We start from the raw sequence: 16,484 nt of genomic DNA, 5'->3' as shown, positions 1-16,484 counted from the left end.
AATCACAAGATAATGACATGTTAGATGGATACTTAGAAACTAATACTAAATATTTTCATATAGGTGTGAACCCGATTTTAGTCTGAAAAGTTTTTTGTAAGCGACTTAGCTTAAAATTAATTAAACCCGATTATGATATTGCCACCATATAATCATTTATTTTGTATATGTGACATGTATTAACATAAACATCGTGTAGTGATTGACATATTCTCATGCATCAGAGTTTTCATGGTTTTCATGTTAGAGTAAATTTGGGGCAGTTGACAAACTTTTTTTCATTGCAAATGATTCTTTTTAATATATAAGAGATTTTATTCATATTTTAGTAAACAACAAAAAAGCAAGAATTATAAGAAAACAGCACGTTGCATTTCTCACCTACTCACCGGTCCAGCCAATTTTGAAAAAAAAAACATATAGATAAAAGACTAACCACTATTTTACTTTCCACCACCCAAGCCATCGAGTCTTTGAAGTTTGAAATATACTCTTATCCTTACTTCTAAAATATTTGTATTTATAGAAACCATATTGGTTCTACAAATCATATCAACAATTACATATAGACTTTCTGTATAATCAGAACATGGTGGTCAAACTATTTGGGCAGATAAAAGCAGGTAATCCACAAAGAGTATTGCTCTGTTTTCTGGAAAAGGGCATCGAGTTTGAAGTTATCCATGTCGATCTCAATACATTTGAGCAGAAAAAACCAGAATATCTTCTTCGTCAGGTAATAAATTCTTTTAATTATTCAGAGAAAACAAGTTTGATTATATAGTTTAGGGTTCTTATGTCGTTCTTATGTTGTATACTTGTGTTAGCCGTTTGGTCAAGTTCCAGCTATAGAAGATGAAGATCTGAAGCTTTTTGGTAAGATAATCTCCCCAAATTTATTAAACTTAATGTTAATTTATTTCTTTACTAAGTCAGAAATTACTGAAAAGATAAATACTTGAATATATCCGATATTTGGTTTCAAGAATCACGAGCCATATCGAGGTATTATGCGACCAAGTATGCGGACCAAGGAACGGACCTATTGGGCAAGACCTTGGAGCAACGAGCCATCGTGGAAGAGTGGATGGAAGTTGAGGCTAACTACTTCAACGTTGTGGTCCTACCTTTAGTTATAAACATCGTCTTTACACCCAAGTTCGACGTTGCTTTGGTGGAAGAGCTAAAGGTCAAGCTCGATAAGGTCCTGGATGTATATGAGAACCAGTTAGCTACGAACCGGTACTTGGCTGGTGCTGAGTTCTCATTGGCTGATTTGACTCATATGCCCGGTATGAGGTATATAATGAATGAAGCCGGTTTGGGGAGCATGGTTACGTCTCGGGAAAATGTTAACCGTTGGTGGAATGAGATTTCGGCTAGACCGGCTTGGAAGCAACTTATGGAAATGGCTGCTTATTAAATAAGTTCTAGTGTGTATCATTGTTGGTTTATGATGATGATGTGGTATTCGGACCAAATAAGTTTTTTTTAACAGTTTCTGTCTTTTCCCCTAAATAAAGTTTAATCTCATGTGTTATCACATAATGTTATTTAAAAAGACGGCTTGATAATTTGGACATTTTTGATAATCATAGAATAAAGTTTAATCTCATGTGTTATCACATAATGTTATTTAAAAAGACGCCTTGATAATTTGGACATTTTTGATAATCATAGAAAAAAGGAGCACAACCACGAGGACACTTCTTGAGTGATCTCTACGCATATTAATATGACCAACTTTTGAAGAAAAATAATAACTGAAGAAACTTTGTGGAAATTGTAAGCTCATATCCATAGTGCTGGATTAGATGTATGATCGTCTGCTGGGCATTTACATGTATACACTTAAGTTGGTTGAATGTTCCAATTTTATAACTATACTACAACGTAATTCCAATAAAAAATAACAAGAATGAGATGTATACATGTATATGTTGGTGTACAGTATATATAACCACTCTTTTCAGGGCGTATATAAAAATCAGTAATTGTAAGAAATCAGAAAAAAATCGTAAGATATTTGTAATATTGCTGAGCTATTAAACTAACAAGATTTAGTTTTATCTTCGTGATCTTCTCAGCTCTTTGTACCCAAGAATCGTTATCTTCTTCAATGAACAATATTCTCTCTTCCACATTGTGGTTAATGAGATTAATCTGAACTTTCAACGTGTGAGATGGTACGACTTGGTGATATAGAATCTTCGTCGTTTGATATGTCGAGATGAGCATTTGGTTGTTAACCCTAATTTCTTCTTCAACCACCTCAAATCCCGATGAATCTACGGCTTCATTTATATTCACGTCTTCTTCGTTACCTTTTACTCGAATTACGTTTTCCTCGTTATACATATCAAACGAGAAGAAGTCATCAATATCTATGTTGATATTGGTATTGTCTCCTGTAAATTAAGCGAGTTGTAGTTATCGTTAGATAAGAAAAATACCTAAACAATCTTGAATGCGAAACAAAATTTTATATCATACTCACCATGAAATCCAAGATCTTGGTCATTATCATCCAAAGTCAATATGATCTTCTGCTCTTCGATATAACCCTTTTAAGTTTTCATGCAAAAAAGTTTATGTAAGGCTGAAATATAAATAACGTGAAAGAAGACTATCTTTAAAAACTTGGTTTTATAAAATACCTGGTTCGTATAATTATTTGACATTATTAATGGTTCATCATAGTTGCCTACATGGATCACGTGATCACCAACGGTATTATTATAATGGTTGGAGTTACTTGCAGCGAAAGTAAAGTCCTCCAAAACGCCATGATCGTTGTTGTGAGTCGTACTCGTATTATAGAAATCGTAATTGCTGACCGCAGAGTTCTCTATACGCAACGGTGGTAGAGATATATTGTGTTGTAACATTGAGCATTCGATCTCATTATTAACCTACGTGAACATATACAAAATGGTATTTCCATCATTAAAATAGTTATATATCTTTGATCATTATATTTTAATATGTTGATGGATTTATAAAAGTGTGATATATTACCTTATACGGAGTAGGGAACGGTGGATAAGAAGAACCATAATATTGTGACCAGTTTTCGTTACTGGCGTTTGAATTAAAACGTCCGTTTCCAATTTGAGGTTGGAATGCGTTTTGAACTTGATGAGTAGTTGAACAGATCTCTAGATCTGAACAAGGGTCAAAACTCGAATTTCCACTCACATTTGACATAGCATGGATGTAAGAACGATGCTGATCTCTTGGCTTAGCTTCAATCACAATCTTTTTAAACACACGACAGAGTGCATATGCGTCCTGAAGAAAATGATAAATGTATTAGACTATATCCTCTAATAGTGTATGTATACCGTATACAGTATACGATAAAAGATTGATCAGTCGAATCAATTAGCTAGCCGACGCGACAAACCTGCATGCCGTATGCAGAAGGCTCGCATTCATTTTCATCGAGTCGATATTCATGCATAACCCAACCGGTTCTAATACCATGTGGCGCGCGTCCACGGTAGTAAACTAATGTCTTTTTGGTTCCAATGGATCGGTCTCTCCAACTAACACGGCGGTCTTTACCCGTTGCCTTCCAGTACCCGCCTTTAGTTGCTCGGTTTGTCCTGGAACCGTTAGGATACTTCCGGTCTCGTGGGCTGAAGAAGTACCATTCTTGGTCTTTGCTCGGAAGCAAGGACTTTCCTATCATTGAATTTATTATTCATCATTATTTTATACATCGTGTATTTATATGACTATATCTAATAAGAATTTGCCAATACATAATAAATCCAAAATTCAAGAGTATCTCAGTTAAATCATTGGCGTGTTTACAATTATAACTTGTCTTATTAAAAGCTTAGTTTAAATGAATAAAATAATTCTCTTAAAACAATGTTTACGAGCACTATTTTCCGTTGAAACCCAAAATTATGATTCAGTTTTAAACATTTACCTGAAATTTGAATAAATGAATATTGTAATTATGCAAAGAACAAACATGTACTATTCTCCGGCCGAAAATAAAGTATATATAGGGTTTCTTCATCATTGTTATATTCTTATTCTTTTCTTCAGCCTCTCTTGCTTCTATTGGTTATAGACTGACAAATAATGATTCTTAATTACAAAGGTTGTGAACTTAATCCAAATAAGTTGTGTTGAATTTAAAAAATAATAGTGTAATCTAGTACGTTTTTTCTTTAACTTAAAATATCCTAGTTTGTAAAAGAGATTTAGATCTTATAGTGGTAATGTAATAAATTATACTCATGCATACATGCACAGAGAAAATACAAATATTACCTGGCAAGTCCCATGGCTCGCACTTGTAGAGATCAACTTCAGCGATAACCTCAAGTTCGATTTCTAGACCGTTAATTTTTCTTTTCAGATAGTAGGTAATCAGCTCCTCATCGGTTGGATGAAATCTAAAACCTGGAGGTAACGAGACAGGAGCCATATACAAGTTATTCTCAGGGATTATTTTGCTTGGATCAGCTTCAAGAAAGAGAGGGACAATCAAGACTAGACACAAAGAAGAAGTTATTAAAGAACTGAATGTTTTGTATTCGTTGAGGGTTTGGAGATGGAGGTTATATATATAGAGGAGAAAAGACATAAGAAATAAAAAAGGGGAGCAAAAGTGAATAAAAGGGAAGGTCCCTATCCCAAAGCAACAAATATTATTAAGAATTATTTGAATATTTAAATTGTATGGAATATTTTTTTATTATTTTGTCTGACACATACATAATGTAATAATTCTAATAGCATGATTATTGGGGGTTCTTAAAGTGGGGTTCTTAAAGTGGGGTTTTTAGTAGAATATAAGAGCATGATTATTGGGGAGTTCCTCGAATGGGGTTCTTAGCGGAATATAAGAACCCGTCTCTTAACTTTTAACTAAAAATGTTAAGAACCGGCTCTTAAAACTCTTATTTAAGAACCGGTTCTTAGCTTTTTTAGTTAAAAGTTAAGAGACAGGTTCTTATATTCCGCTAAGAACTTCATCTTAAGAACCCCCAGTAATCATGCTCTAAGAATCCGTCTCTTAACTTTTAACTAAAAAAGTTAAGAATCGGTTCTTAAATAAGAGTTTTAAGAACCGGTTCTCAACTTTTTTAGTTAAAAGTTAAGAGACGGGTTCTTATATTCCGGTAAGAATCTCATCCTAAGAACTCCCCAATAATCATTATAGATTTATATATACACACAACAAGAGGTTCTCACTTCTGAGGTTTTTGTTCGCATATATACATTAATATTTAATAAGAACATTTTTATAACGTGTATTTGTTGTATTTTTCTTAAGAGTGGTAGAGAAACTCTGTTAATATATTTTGGAAGTTTTTGGATTTGCTGTTTTTAAACAACACGTTGTAAAATGAGGCATAAAGTATGCTACAAAGAACATATCATCAACCGAATAGGTAATTAACATGACCACGAGGTGATTATGTAGTAAACCGGAATAGTCAATCGAAAATTGTCTCCCTAAATACAAAACCGTGTTTCTTTCATCAAGTTGCCTTCTCGATTATCCCATTCTTCACCAAGTGTTGTCGGTCTGGAATAGGTATTTACACGTGTAAGAATTCTATTGGTTGCATGGAGATCGAATATTGGGTTACCCCAAAACTGTTCCAATCTCTCTTTGTTTTTTTTTTTGATCAAACTGTTCCAATCTCTCTTTTTCCTTTGGTCTTTGGCGGCACTTCTAACTGAAATAACTGTCTTTTTTCCTTCTCATTGCCACCGATCTACGTTCAGACCTTCTTTTAAAATTATATAGATGTTCCAATTTATTTGAGTTCTTATTTTTACATTTTCCCATTTATAAGTATATATCAGTTTCATTTTCTATATAATTAGCTCATCAGTTTCGTACTCTTTCCGAATACGAATGTAAGATGTTTTATTTTTTTATCTTGTATACAAATGTATGATGTTTTGAGATATAATTAATGTATTTATTTTTAAAATTTAAATATAAATTGAAAAGTAAAATTATGAGTGATGAAATTTTATTGATAAAATAAAAAAAATAACAATTAAAATAATGTATTTATTGTTTTTTAATATGTAAAACCTTAAACATCTTATATTTAAATCCAGATGGAGTATATACTAATATACATCATATACATGGCTCGAACTAAAAAGAAGAAGTCAAATTTATAGGTCGATCCACCATTATAATCTAACTAGATTCGACGGATGAGACCCGACTCATATAACAAAAAAAAGACCAAAAAACATGTATGAAATATATGATCATGTGGGTCCATCAGTTGTGAACATGTGAAAAAATCCTTGGAAGCTATTGATGGGCCAACCCTGGAGAATCACTTCTCAGCCTTTCTCATCATCGTCATAACCTTTTTCTTTCCTTATTCCAATTCCATATTCTCTTTCTATGTATCGTCATATATACATGTATCTTAAACCTATCTACATATATACAAATAAAATGTGTACATACCCCAGCTTGACACATTTCCCTCACATTAATCCATCTTTAGGTTCTTTACTTCTTTCTTCATGGCGTTCACACACATCTCTATAAAACTATATTATCTTATATTGGTTAGTTAAAAGACTAGTTCTCTGATTAGCCTTCTATTGAGATAGGGTGTATATACTAATGATACATAATAGATCGTAACACAACAGAAACTAAGAAATCATCTAAAATGAAACAACGTAACATGGATTGAAAATATTATGAGATATACGAGATCTCTCAGACTTATAGAACGAGAAGCGGTGAAAGGTATTACAGAAAGATATCAATTGTGTATATGTGTAAGCTAAAGAAAGAAACATACACCCAGCGTAAGTGCCTCAATTCATGCATGGTGTAGTTTCAAGATCCAAAGTTCATATACCAATACAAAACACTATATTCTAAATCGGAATGTGTCTCATTCTCCTGGTTTGCATGTATGTTACATCCATCCCAATTCCTAACGTCGTAGATTTTTTACATATATAAACTGTTCAAAATATATTGATAATCTGGTCAGTTTATATGGGCCATGCTCACAATACAACTGCACTTAAACACATGGGCTAGCATTATTTTCAACAATTTTGTTTAAACTTTAGGACTCTTATTACGCTTACAAAATAAGGCCCAACTATTGCAATTTAATAAATCTACTAAATTATAAAAGCAATCACGTGATATCAACCGCAGTGCGCACGTTAGAGTCATCTTTACTCTCAAGGCTAAGATGAGCTGAACAATGTCCGAGATCTTACAAAAAAATGGAAACTAAAAAAGAAATAAAAAGAAATAGAAAGAAAGAAAGAAACCTACGGTTGTTCTGTTCCTTTCAATTTCACCAAGCTTTCATCTTTGCCTTCAATTCTATTTTCAATTTTCGATTGAATCTCTTCACCAAACCTAACTCGTCGTAGCCCCCCTCCCTATCTTTTTTTAATTACAAGAAGAAAAAATAATCTTTATGAAATTCGTTTGTTAATCTAAAGATCTAATAATATCTTTAGATGTGTCTGAAACCTTCGATCGAAGAAGACAGATGCTAGGAGCGATCCACTTCGGAGTATTAGCAGCGTGTTTCGTCCTCTTCGTCCCCATGGCTATGGCAGGCTGGCACCTCAGCAGGCACAAGATGCTCTTCTTCAGCGGCGCTCTCTTCATCTCCCTCGCCGTCTGCGTCCACCTCACCCCTTACTTCCCTTCCGTCTCCGACATCGTCGCCTCCGTCTCCTCCGTCGTCGTCTACGATCACCGCGTCTCCTGCATCAACGAGGTGAACCAGATCGTCTGGGACGTTAGGCCTCGACCTAGGAACAACAACGGTTCTTCGAAGCTCGATTACTTCGAGAAGAATTGGGATTGGGTGAGATCGAGGAAAGTTCTGAGCTGCGAGTTTCAGAAGTTGGATAAGTTGGATGTCTCCGAGCTGTTGAACGGATCTTGGATCGTTGTCGCTGGTGATTCCCAGGCGAGGTTCGTGGCGTTGTCGTTATTGGGCCTGGTGTTGGGCTCGGGGTCCGAATCTATGGGCTCGGTTAGAGAGGAGCTTTTCAAGAGGCATAGCGATTATAGTATTGTGGTTAAGGAGATTGGGATGAAGGTTGACTTCGTATGGGCGCCTTACGAGAAAGATCTTGATGATCTGGTCGTGTCGTATAAGAAGAAGAACAAGTATCCCGACGTTGTGATCATGGGGAGTGGGTTATGGCATATGCTCCACGTCAACAACGCGTCAGATTTTGGTTTCCAGCTGAAGGAGCTGAGGAGTCATGTTGAGTTGTTAGTCCCCGTGAGGACCAAGGGGGAAGAAGGAGGAGGAGGATCGGTTTCGGGGAGGTCTATGCATATGTTTTGGATAGGGATGCCGGTTTTGATCAACGGGATGTTGAATACTGATGAGAAGAAGGAGAGGATGAGTGATACGGTGTGGCATGAGTATGATAGGTCGTTAGGGGAGAGTAAGATCTTGCGTCAGATGGGCGGGCCGCTTGTACTACTTGATGTTCAGTCTTTTACTTGGAACTGTGGACCGCAGTGTACGCTCGATGGGATGCATTATGACTCTGCGGTGTATGATGCTGCGGTTCATGTCATGCTCAACGCGTTGCTTATCGAATCTCATCAAACTTTATGAGAGATTGATTACAGGTTTTTTTTTTTATTTTCTTTTTTATGTTTGGAGTTTTATTTGTAGAGTTTTAAAGAGAAGTGGGATGTTCATAGGAGTTTTTTTTACGACACGGTGATCCTTTTGGTCTAAATGATCTAAGTGAACTTACATTCTTGGTTATTGATTTCGACTTTGAAGTTATATTATGCATTCTTTTCATTAGTAATGTAAACAACGAATAGATACAATAGTGATGTTTGTGTAATCACCAAAATACATAGACTTGCCATAAAAAAATTCTCACTAGTAACAAAAAGAATCACGAGATATCTCGGTGTGTGTGTTACGGAGTCTCGTATTGTTTGCCCTCGAAGGTTTGTCCGTAATCCCAGTTTCTAGGAGCGACGTTGTAAGCTGTCACGGTTGATTTGTCACTAGAAGTTACTTCAAACGAGAGAGCTTGGTTCTTGAGATCGGCGTTGATGTGCCAGTTCTGTCCCCAGTTACGACCCATTGGTAGCCACCCGGTTCTTGAACCTTTGATCTTCACAGCAGATATATCACCGGATCCGGCAACATTGGTGATCAGAACAGAAATGAAAATGCCGCCACCGTCTACTGTAAACCTAATGCTCCCTTCCTTTCTACAGTTTATCCTGTTTCGGCAAAACCAATGGTTATATGATCTGTAAAACTCTTACAGTCACAAAACACTCCACAAAACCAATGAATCATAGTAGCATAAACCGGGAAAATCAGTGATGGCTTGGTTCCTAGAAGCAATCAGTTTCAGTCCTATCATTGATTCTTTTTTTTCTTCTTTTTTGGTCAAATTCTACCATTGATTCTTATTCTATTTTCACTAATGGTTAATATACTCTTGCACTTTATAAACTAATCTTCCTATACACAACACATGATCAGCAAATACAACAATACGCAATTAATCCAAACCACATTTCTATACCATAGTTGAATCTTGTTACACACTTGTCTCCTCTGTTAAGTAGAAACGATCGGTCAGGGGTAATACAGTAATTTTCTAATTTAGGAGACCATGTAGGGCAAACTCAGCTCATATAAAGCACAGAGCTGTCGACTAAATAAACGGAGCTGGGACACAGACTCATGAAGCATTAGCATTGGCCTCCAAATTTTTTTGAATTTTTTTATAGGTGGGCTAATGCTTTTTAATTATGAATATTTTTTTTATTAAAATTCTTATTAAATGTTTATAACCCCTAAAATTTCAAATCCGAACATAAAAAACAAAATCAAAACCATCTCATCATAGCTTGAATGAATTGTTTAAAAAAATTCAAATTAATAAAAGAGGCCAAAAAGACAGAACTGCGCGTTCCGACAACCGCAAAACGCATCACTAAAGAAACGCGAACAAAAGTTTGGGGATTTTTGAGAAAACGCACCTTCGATACTGCACGGGCATGTTCCCCGCTTTCCAAATAGCGATCTTCTCAAACGCTTCGATCGGCAACACGAAATGCTTGTTCGGAGGGTTACAGTGACCACCACCGTCGGGATCAAACCCGTAATTAGGAGCGCAGAAGTTCGTGGCGGTGACGATGATCGAAGTCCCAGGGATACACCAACGGAGATCATCGACACATCTGAGCTCGAAACAAGCGCCACAGATCTGACCACGCTCAAACAGAGTCTCGCTCAGACCAACCGTGGACATACCGTATCCAGATTTGACGAGATCTCCGTATCCACACGCACCGCCCACCAAGTCTCTAGGATTCGTGGCGGCGTAGTAGGTGGCTCGAGCTGGACGCCATTCGGAGACGGAGGAGGAAGATGGAGATGAGGTTGAGGATGAGTAGTGGGAAGTCGCCGGAGGAGATAGTGCGGCGAGGAGGAGAAGGAGGAGAAACAGTTGCATCTCCGGCGAGAGTGTTAGAGGAGGAAGTGCGAAGTGTGATTAGTTTTGTTCTCTTTTTGTGTGTTGTCTTTACTCTTTTAGTGGAAAACATTTTCGTTTTATTGGTTTGTCGGTTTAATGAAATGACTATATTACCCTCAATCTAAAGAAAATTAAGCTCAAATCACATCCAGATGTGGACATGTTTGAAGTTAACAGTTTATCGGTCAACTACATCTTTCAAGTTGTTGTCAGAACAAAACTTTTATTTATTTATTTTTCTATGTACTAATTAAATATTATTAATATATGAGCCATTTTTGTTTCACTTCGAATCGCAGTACATGAACTTTAGGATTAACATTTTTACTATATATGTATATATTCATAACATACCAACATTGTGCAGTTTTATCCTTTTCTTTTCATAATCTTCATTCAGTACAAGCGGCTTTGATAATGGCTTCGAAGTGTCTCATGGATAATATAATGTCCACCATCAGGAACTTCATGGAACTTTACCCATGGCAGCTTAAAATTTGTCTGTATATAGAGTAAAACATATCGTGAAATTTGTCTGTCTTCGAGTCCACACCATATATGAACCGACCCTTTGTTACTATCCGAGAACGGATTGCTCAGCTCGGTTGGATCAAACTCCCAATTACCATAACCCACGATGATGTCTCTCGTTAATTGTGTTCTCACATGTTCACCTTGTCGTAAAGCAGTCTCCTGTATAAATATAGCTTTCATGAGTGCCTTTTTTTCTTTCAAAAATGAGTTGATCATAACTTTGAAATCAGCTTAAAAGATATTTTAATCCATCTATATATATGTATACCATGATATATGAGTGTTTAGTATGCATTTCCGCGAGTTCTAAATCACGTTTGGTCATAGTATCTTTTGGATTCCGGCTATTTGGAAACCATTTTTGAGCCATCCACCAATATAACAACCATGGACAGTAGTGTGCGACTCCTAGAGTCAGTTGAAACCCAACTGGCAGTCTCCTCATCGCTGCATTCAAAAGGTTTCGAGGCACACGTCTCCACCAAAATTTTATTAACGGAACCAAGCTCCACTTAACCTGGAAGTATTATTAGAAGCATTCACTTAAAAGTATTTTTTTATCAACATGTGTCTTTATGTAAATGTGTAATATATAAGCGTTAGTTTTAATAAATATTGATTCACCAATAATAAATCAATCTCTTCATATATATATTACCTATGTGAAATGTGTTTGAGGCATGCAACCGTAAACAGGGTAAGCTCCAAGTGACATCCCCACAACAGCGAACTTTGGACTGATTTACAATTTATCAGTAAGTTCTTCGATATCGTATGTATCCGTTTTAAGCGTTCGTAATGGATTTTATTTTTGTTCACAACATGATTTTCATTGATAATCTTAACCGACTACAAATGTAAATGCAGCATCTGACATATGATGTGCAATCCGTTCGGAAATTTGAAGAGCAAACCAAACAAAGCAACATAAAGATAGTTACACAAACTTAAAAAAGTTTGATAAGGCGTTGGAAGTGTTTTCGAAGAGTTCGTAATGGATTAGGATCACTTTCTCCATAACCAGCTCTATCGAAGAGTAAAAAGTATATCTTATATAAAAACAACCATTAAATTTTTAAATGTATAGAACCATTTAATTCTAACGTTTATAGCTGTGTGGTGTATAAATCAACGTCCTTGGAATTTCCATTTCCGTGGATGATTATGATTTTGTTTTTGGCTTTGTCCTTCGTAAATCCTAATTCTTTGTACGCTAAATATCTGCCATCATTGAGCTTGATTCTTGGAGATATCTCGGAAACATTTTCCGGCAATGGAATCGGCGGCGGTGGTATTATGGACTTGTAGATATAATAGCTTACCAATCCCATGTAGAATCAACATTATTTGGCCTGTAGACAATACATTGCTTTGATAACATTGAATCTGACATATCATAGAAATCTATTGTTTAGAAGAATAGGTTTTTTTTTATATCTTGAATGTATATATTTGTACGAACTTCAGAATCAAGAAACAAGAAATCTATTAACTTATATTTTAATCGTTTATTCATTTTGAATCCAAAAAAAACATTCATACATACAACTTTCGGTGCCCTTGAAGATCAGCGAGTGACAATGGTCACTGAAAGTTAATGTGGCCCGAGAGGAAACTAAAACCGACGTGATGCCTTAGGAGATGGCAAGTTAATGTGGTAAGCTAACGTGAAGTAATATAATCTCTTGCCCAAACAACTAAAATAATATTATAGTTCTTTTTCTTTTGCTGGCAAGCTGACCTCTTTTGTTACACATGTATTTCACTCTTTTCTCCTTTGTTACACATGTATGTCGCGTATCCACATTTTCAGTTTTGAATTTGTTATTACGGATTTTGGATTAATAAAAGAGTGAATTGATAGCTACTATAAAGATTTAAAATTATCCTTCATAAATTTTGCTTTAGAAGATGAAAAACATAAATTCATCATTGGTTTGTATTTATTACTAATAAAATAGCTAATCCCTCTACAAAGAATATTATTTTGCCATTTTTCACACATATAAGAAATAACTAAAATATATTATGTTTTTATACATTACACTATTTAACTAATAATATTTAAAATAAACAAAACTTTTTTTTGTCATACAAAAAGTGAAATTATTTACAAAATCGTTATTTTCTAGAGAAACATAGACAACAAAGGTTTCAAGCCTCTCTGACAATATTGTTAGTTTAGGATGCACTATGCATTAAAACAATATTGTTATATTTTTGAATTTTTTCAAAATCTATATATAAACTCATACGAAATATTGAGTTTTACCTTAAAAGTTTTGAAGCCTAAATTTTTTAGTTTTGTTTTAAATTTTTTAACACAGTCTACATTTGTATTAATATATGTTAAACTCTCTTTCTTGGTATATGAGAATCGTTATAATTTTTTTATCAATTAATGTAGTAAAACTTCATAATACTCCTTAAATCGGTAGAATAACCACTATAAAATCACTATTTTCTTGAAAAACATAAACAACAAAGGCTCCAAACCTCTTTGAACATCATCATATGTTAGTGCATGATGCAACTATGCATTAAAACAATATTGTCATATTTTTCAAAAATTTCTCAAAATCTATGTGTTAAATAAACCCTACGAATATATTGAGTTTTTGGTAAATGCTTTATATACTGAAACCTATAATCTTTAGTGTTGTTTTAAATTTTCTAACCACATTCTACATTTATATTAATGTATGCTAAACCTCTTTCATGGTACATGAGCATGGTTCAATTTTGTTTTGAAATTAATTTAGTAAAACTTCATATACTCCATAAATTAGTGTACTAACCATTATAAAATCGTTATTCTCTAGAGAAATGGAAACAACAAAAGGTTTCAAACCTCTTTGACCATCATCGTATATTAGTACAGGAGGAAACTACACATTAAAGAAAAATTGTTATATTTTTTGAATTTTCTCTAAATCTATGTGTTAATCTCTACGAAAATATTGATTTTTTCGATAAATGCTATATATATTCAAGCCTATAATCTTTACTGTTGTTTTAAAATTTCTAACCACATTCTACATTTGTATTATAGTATTATAAACTCTCTTTTATGGTACATGAGCATCTTTCTAATTTTTTATCAATTAACTTAGTAAAAATTCATATAACCCTTAAATCAGTGGACTAACCATTACAAAATCGTTATTTTCTAGAGAAACATAGACAACAAAGACTCCAAGCCTCTTTGACCATCATTATATGTTAGGTTAGGATGCAATTATGCATAAAAAAATATTGTTATATTTTTGAATTTTTTTCCAATTCTATGTATAAATTGCTACGAATATATTGAGTTTTAAACGCACTATATACTAAATAAAGCCTATTCTTTTTAGTGTTGGTTTTAACTTTTTAACCACATTCTAAATTTTTATTAATGTAAGTTAAACTCTCTTTCGTGGTATATGAGAATCATTATAATTTTTTATCAATTAATTTAATAAAACTTCATAATACTCCCTAAATCGGTGGAATAACCACTATAAAATCGCTATTTTCTTGAAAAACTGAAATTAAAAAGGGCCCAAACCTCTTTGAACATCATCATATGTTAGTGAAGGATGCAACTATGCAATAAAACAATATTGTCATATTTTTCGAAATTTCTCAAAATCTATGAGTTAATAACCCCCTACGAATATATTGAGTTTTTGGTAAATGCTTTATATACTGAAACCTACAATATTTAGTGTTGTTTTAAAATTTCTAACCACATTCTACATTTATATTAATGTATGCTAAACTTTCTTTCATGGTACATGAGTATGGTTCAATTTTCGTTTGAAATTAATTTAGTAAAACTTCATATACTCTCTAAATTAGTGGACTAACCGTTATAAAATCGCTATTCTCTAGAGAAATGGAGATAACAAAAGGTTCCAAACCTCTTAGACCCTCATCATATATTAGTACAGGAGGAAACTATACATTAAAGTTATATTGTTATATTTTTAAAATTTTCTCAAAATCTATGTGTTAACCCCTACGAAAATACTGGGTTTTCGGTAAATGCTATATAAATATATTCAAGCCTATAATCTTTACTGCTGTTTTAAAAATTTCCAACCACATTCTAAATATGCATTAATGTATTTTAAACTCTCTTTTATGGTACATGAGCATCTTTCTAATTTTTTATCAATTAATTTAGTAAAACTTCATATAACCTCTAAATCAGTGGACTAACCCTTACAAAATCGTAATTTTCTAAAGAAACATAGACAACAAAGGTTCCAAGCCTCTTTGACCATCATTATATGTTAGTTTATGATGCAATGCATTAAAATAATATTGCTATATTTTCGAATTTTTCAAAATCTATGAATAAACCCATACGAAATATCGAGTTTTACGTTAAACGCTTTATATACTGAAGCCTAAACTTTTTAGTGTTGTTTTAAAATTCTAACACATTAGACATTTGTATTAATGTCTGTTAAACTCTATTTCGTGGTATATGGGAATCGTTATAACTTTTTTTATCAATTAATTTAGTAAAACTTCATAATATTCCCTAAATCGGTGGAATAACCACTATAAAATCGCAATTTTCTTGAAAACAGAAACAACAAAGGCTCCAGACCTATTTGAAATCATCTTATGTTAATGCATGATGCAACTATGCATTAAAACAACATTGTCATATTTTTTAAATTTTTCTCAAAATCTATGTGTTAGCCCCTACGAATATATTGAGTTTTTGGTAAATGCTTTATATACTGAAACCTATAATCTTTAGTGTTGTAGTAAAATTTGTACCAATTTTTACATTTGTATTAATGTATTCTAATCTCTATTTTGATGGTACATGAGCATGGTTCAATTTTGTATAGAAATTAATTTAGTAAAACTTCATATACTCCTTAAATTAGTTGACTAACCATTATAAAATTGTTATTCTCTAGAGAAATGGACACAACAAAAGGTTCCAAACCTCTTTGACCATCATCATATATTAGTACATAAAAACCTATACATTAAAGCAATATTGTTATATTTTTTGATTTTTTTTTTCAAAACCTATGTGTTAACCTCTACGAAAATATTGAGTTTTACGTTAAACGCTCTATATACTGAAGCTTATACTTTTTAGTGTTGTTCTAAATTTTCTAGCGACATTCTAATTTTTTATTAATGTATGTTAAACTCTCTTTCATGGTATGTGGGAATCGTTCTAATTTTTATCAATTAATAAGTAAAACTTCATAATACTATCTAAATCAGTGGAATAACCACTATAAAATCGCTATTCTCTTGAGAAACATAGAAAACAAAGGCTCCAAGCCTCTTTGAATATCATCATATGTTAGTACAAGATGCAACTATCCATTAAAAAATTGTCATATTTTTTGAATTTTTCTCCAAATCTATGTATAAATTGCTACGAATATATTGAGTTTTAC

The 16,484-nt window shown here is 33.6% G+C and overlaps 4 protein-coding genes across 4 annotated transcripts; 2 read left to right on the top strand and 2 right to left on the bottom strand.

Annotated features, from left to right (window-relative positions):
* Positions 1-442: 442 nt before the first annotated feature.
* Positions 443-1,574, top strand: LOC106435928 (glutathione S-transferase F11). Its single transcript, XM_013876867.3, has 3 exons — positions 443-736; positions 828-876; positions 987-1,574. Exons 1-3 carry the CDS (start codon positions 590-592, stop codon positions 1,421-1,423), a joined length of 633 nt encoding a protein of 210 aa, XP_013732321.2. The 5' UTR covers positions 443-589; the 3' UTR covers positions 1,424-1,574.
* Positions 1,575-1,780: 206 nt separating this feature from the next.
* LOC106435931 (NAC domain-containing protein 45-like) lies at positions 1,781-4,879 on the bottom strand. The gene is made up of 6 exons (XM_048758258.1): positions 4,291-4,879; positions 3,407-3,687; positions 3,019-3,291; positions 2,658-2,912; positions 2,498-2,564; positions 1,781-2,408 (listed from the first exon to the last, which is right to left on the bottom strand). Exons 1-6 carry the CDS (start codon positions 4,604-4,606, stop codon positions 2,005-2,007), a joined length of 1,596 nt encoding a protein of 531 aa, XP_048614215.1. The 5' UTR covers positions 4,607-4,879; the 3' UTR covers positions 1,781-2,004.
* Positions 4,880-7,270: 2,391 nt separating this feature from the next.
* Positions 7,271-8,804, top strand: LOC106435945 (protein ALTERED XYLOGLUCAN 9). The gene has a single exon (XM_013876886.3). It carries the CDS (start codon positions 7,533-7,535, stop codon positions 8,625-8,627), a length of 1,095 nt encoding a protein of 364 aa, XP_013732340.2. The 5' UTR covers positions 7,271-7,532; the 3' UTR covers positions 8,628-8,804.
* LOC106435946 (expansin-A13) lies at positions 8,795-10,588 on the bottom strand. The gene is made up of 2 exons (XM_013876887.3): positions 10,031-10,588; positions 8,795-9,259 (listed from the first exon to the last, which is right to left on the bottom strand). The coding sequence occupies exons 1-2, from the start codon at positions 10,504-10,506 to the stop codon at positions 8,947-8,949; spliced, it is 789 nt and encodes a 262-aa protein (XP_013732341.2). The 5' UTR covers positions 10,507-10,588; the 3' UTR covers positions 8,795-8,946.
* Between the last annotated feature and the right edge of the window lie 5,896 nt (positions 10,589-16,484).

This window comes from Brassica napus, chromosome C5 (assembly GCF_020379485.1).
Source record: "Brassica napus cultivar Da-Ae chromosome C5, Da-Ae, whole genome shotgun sequence".
In the NCBI taxonomy this organism is placed as follows: domain Eukaryota; kingdom Viridiplantae; phylum Streptophyta; class Magnoliopsida; order Brassicales; family Brassicaceae; genus Brassica; species Brassica napus.
The sequence above is the reverse complement of the archived record's forward strand: the minus strand, read 5'-3'. Positions and strand labels throughout refer to the sequence as shown.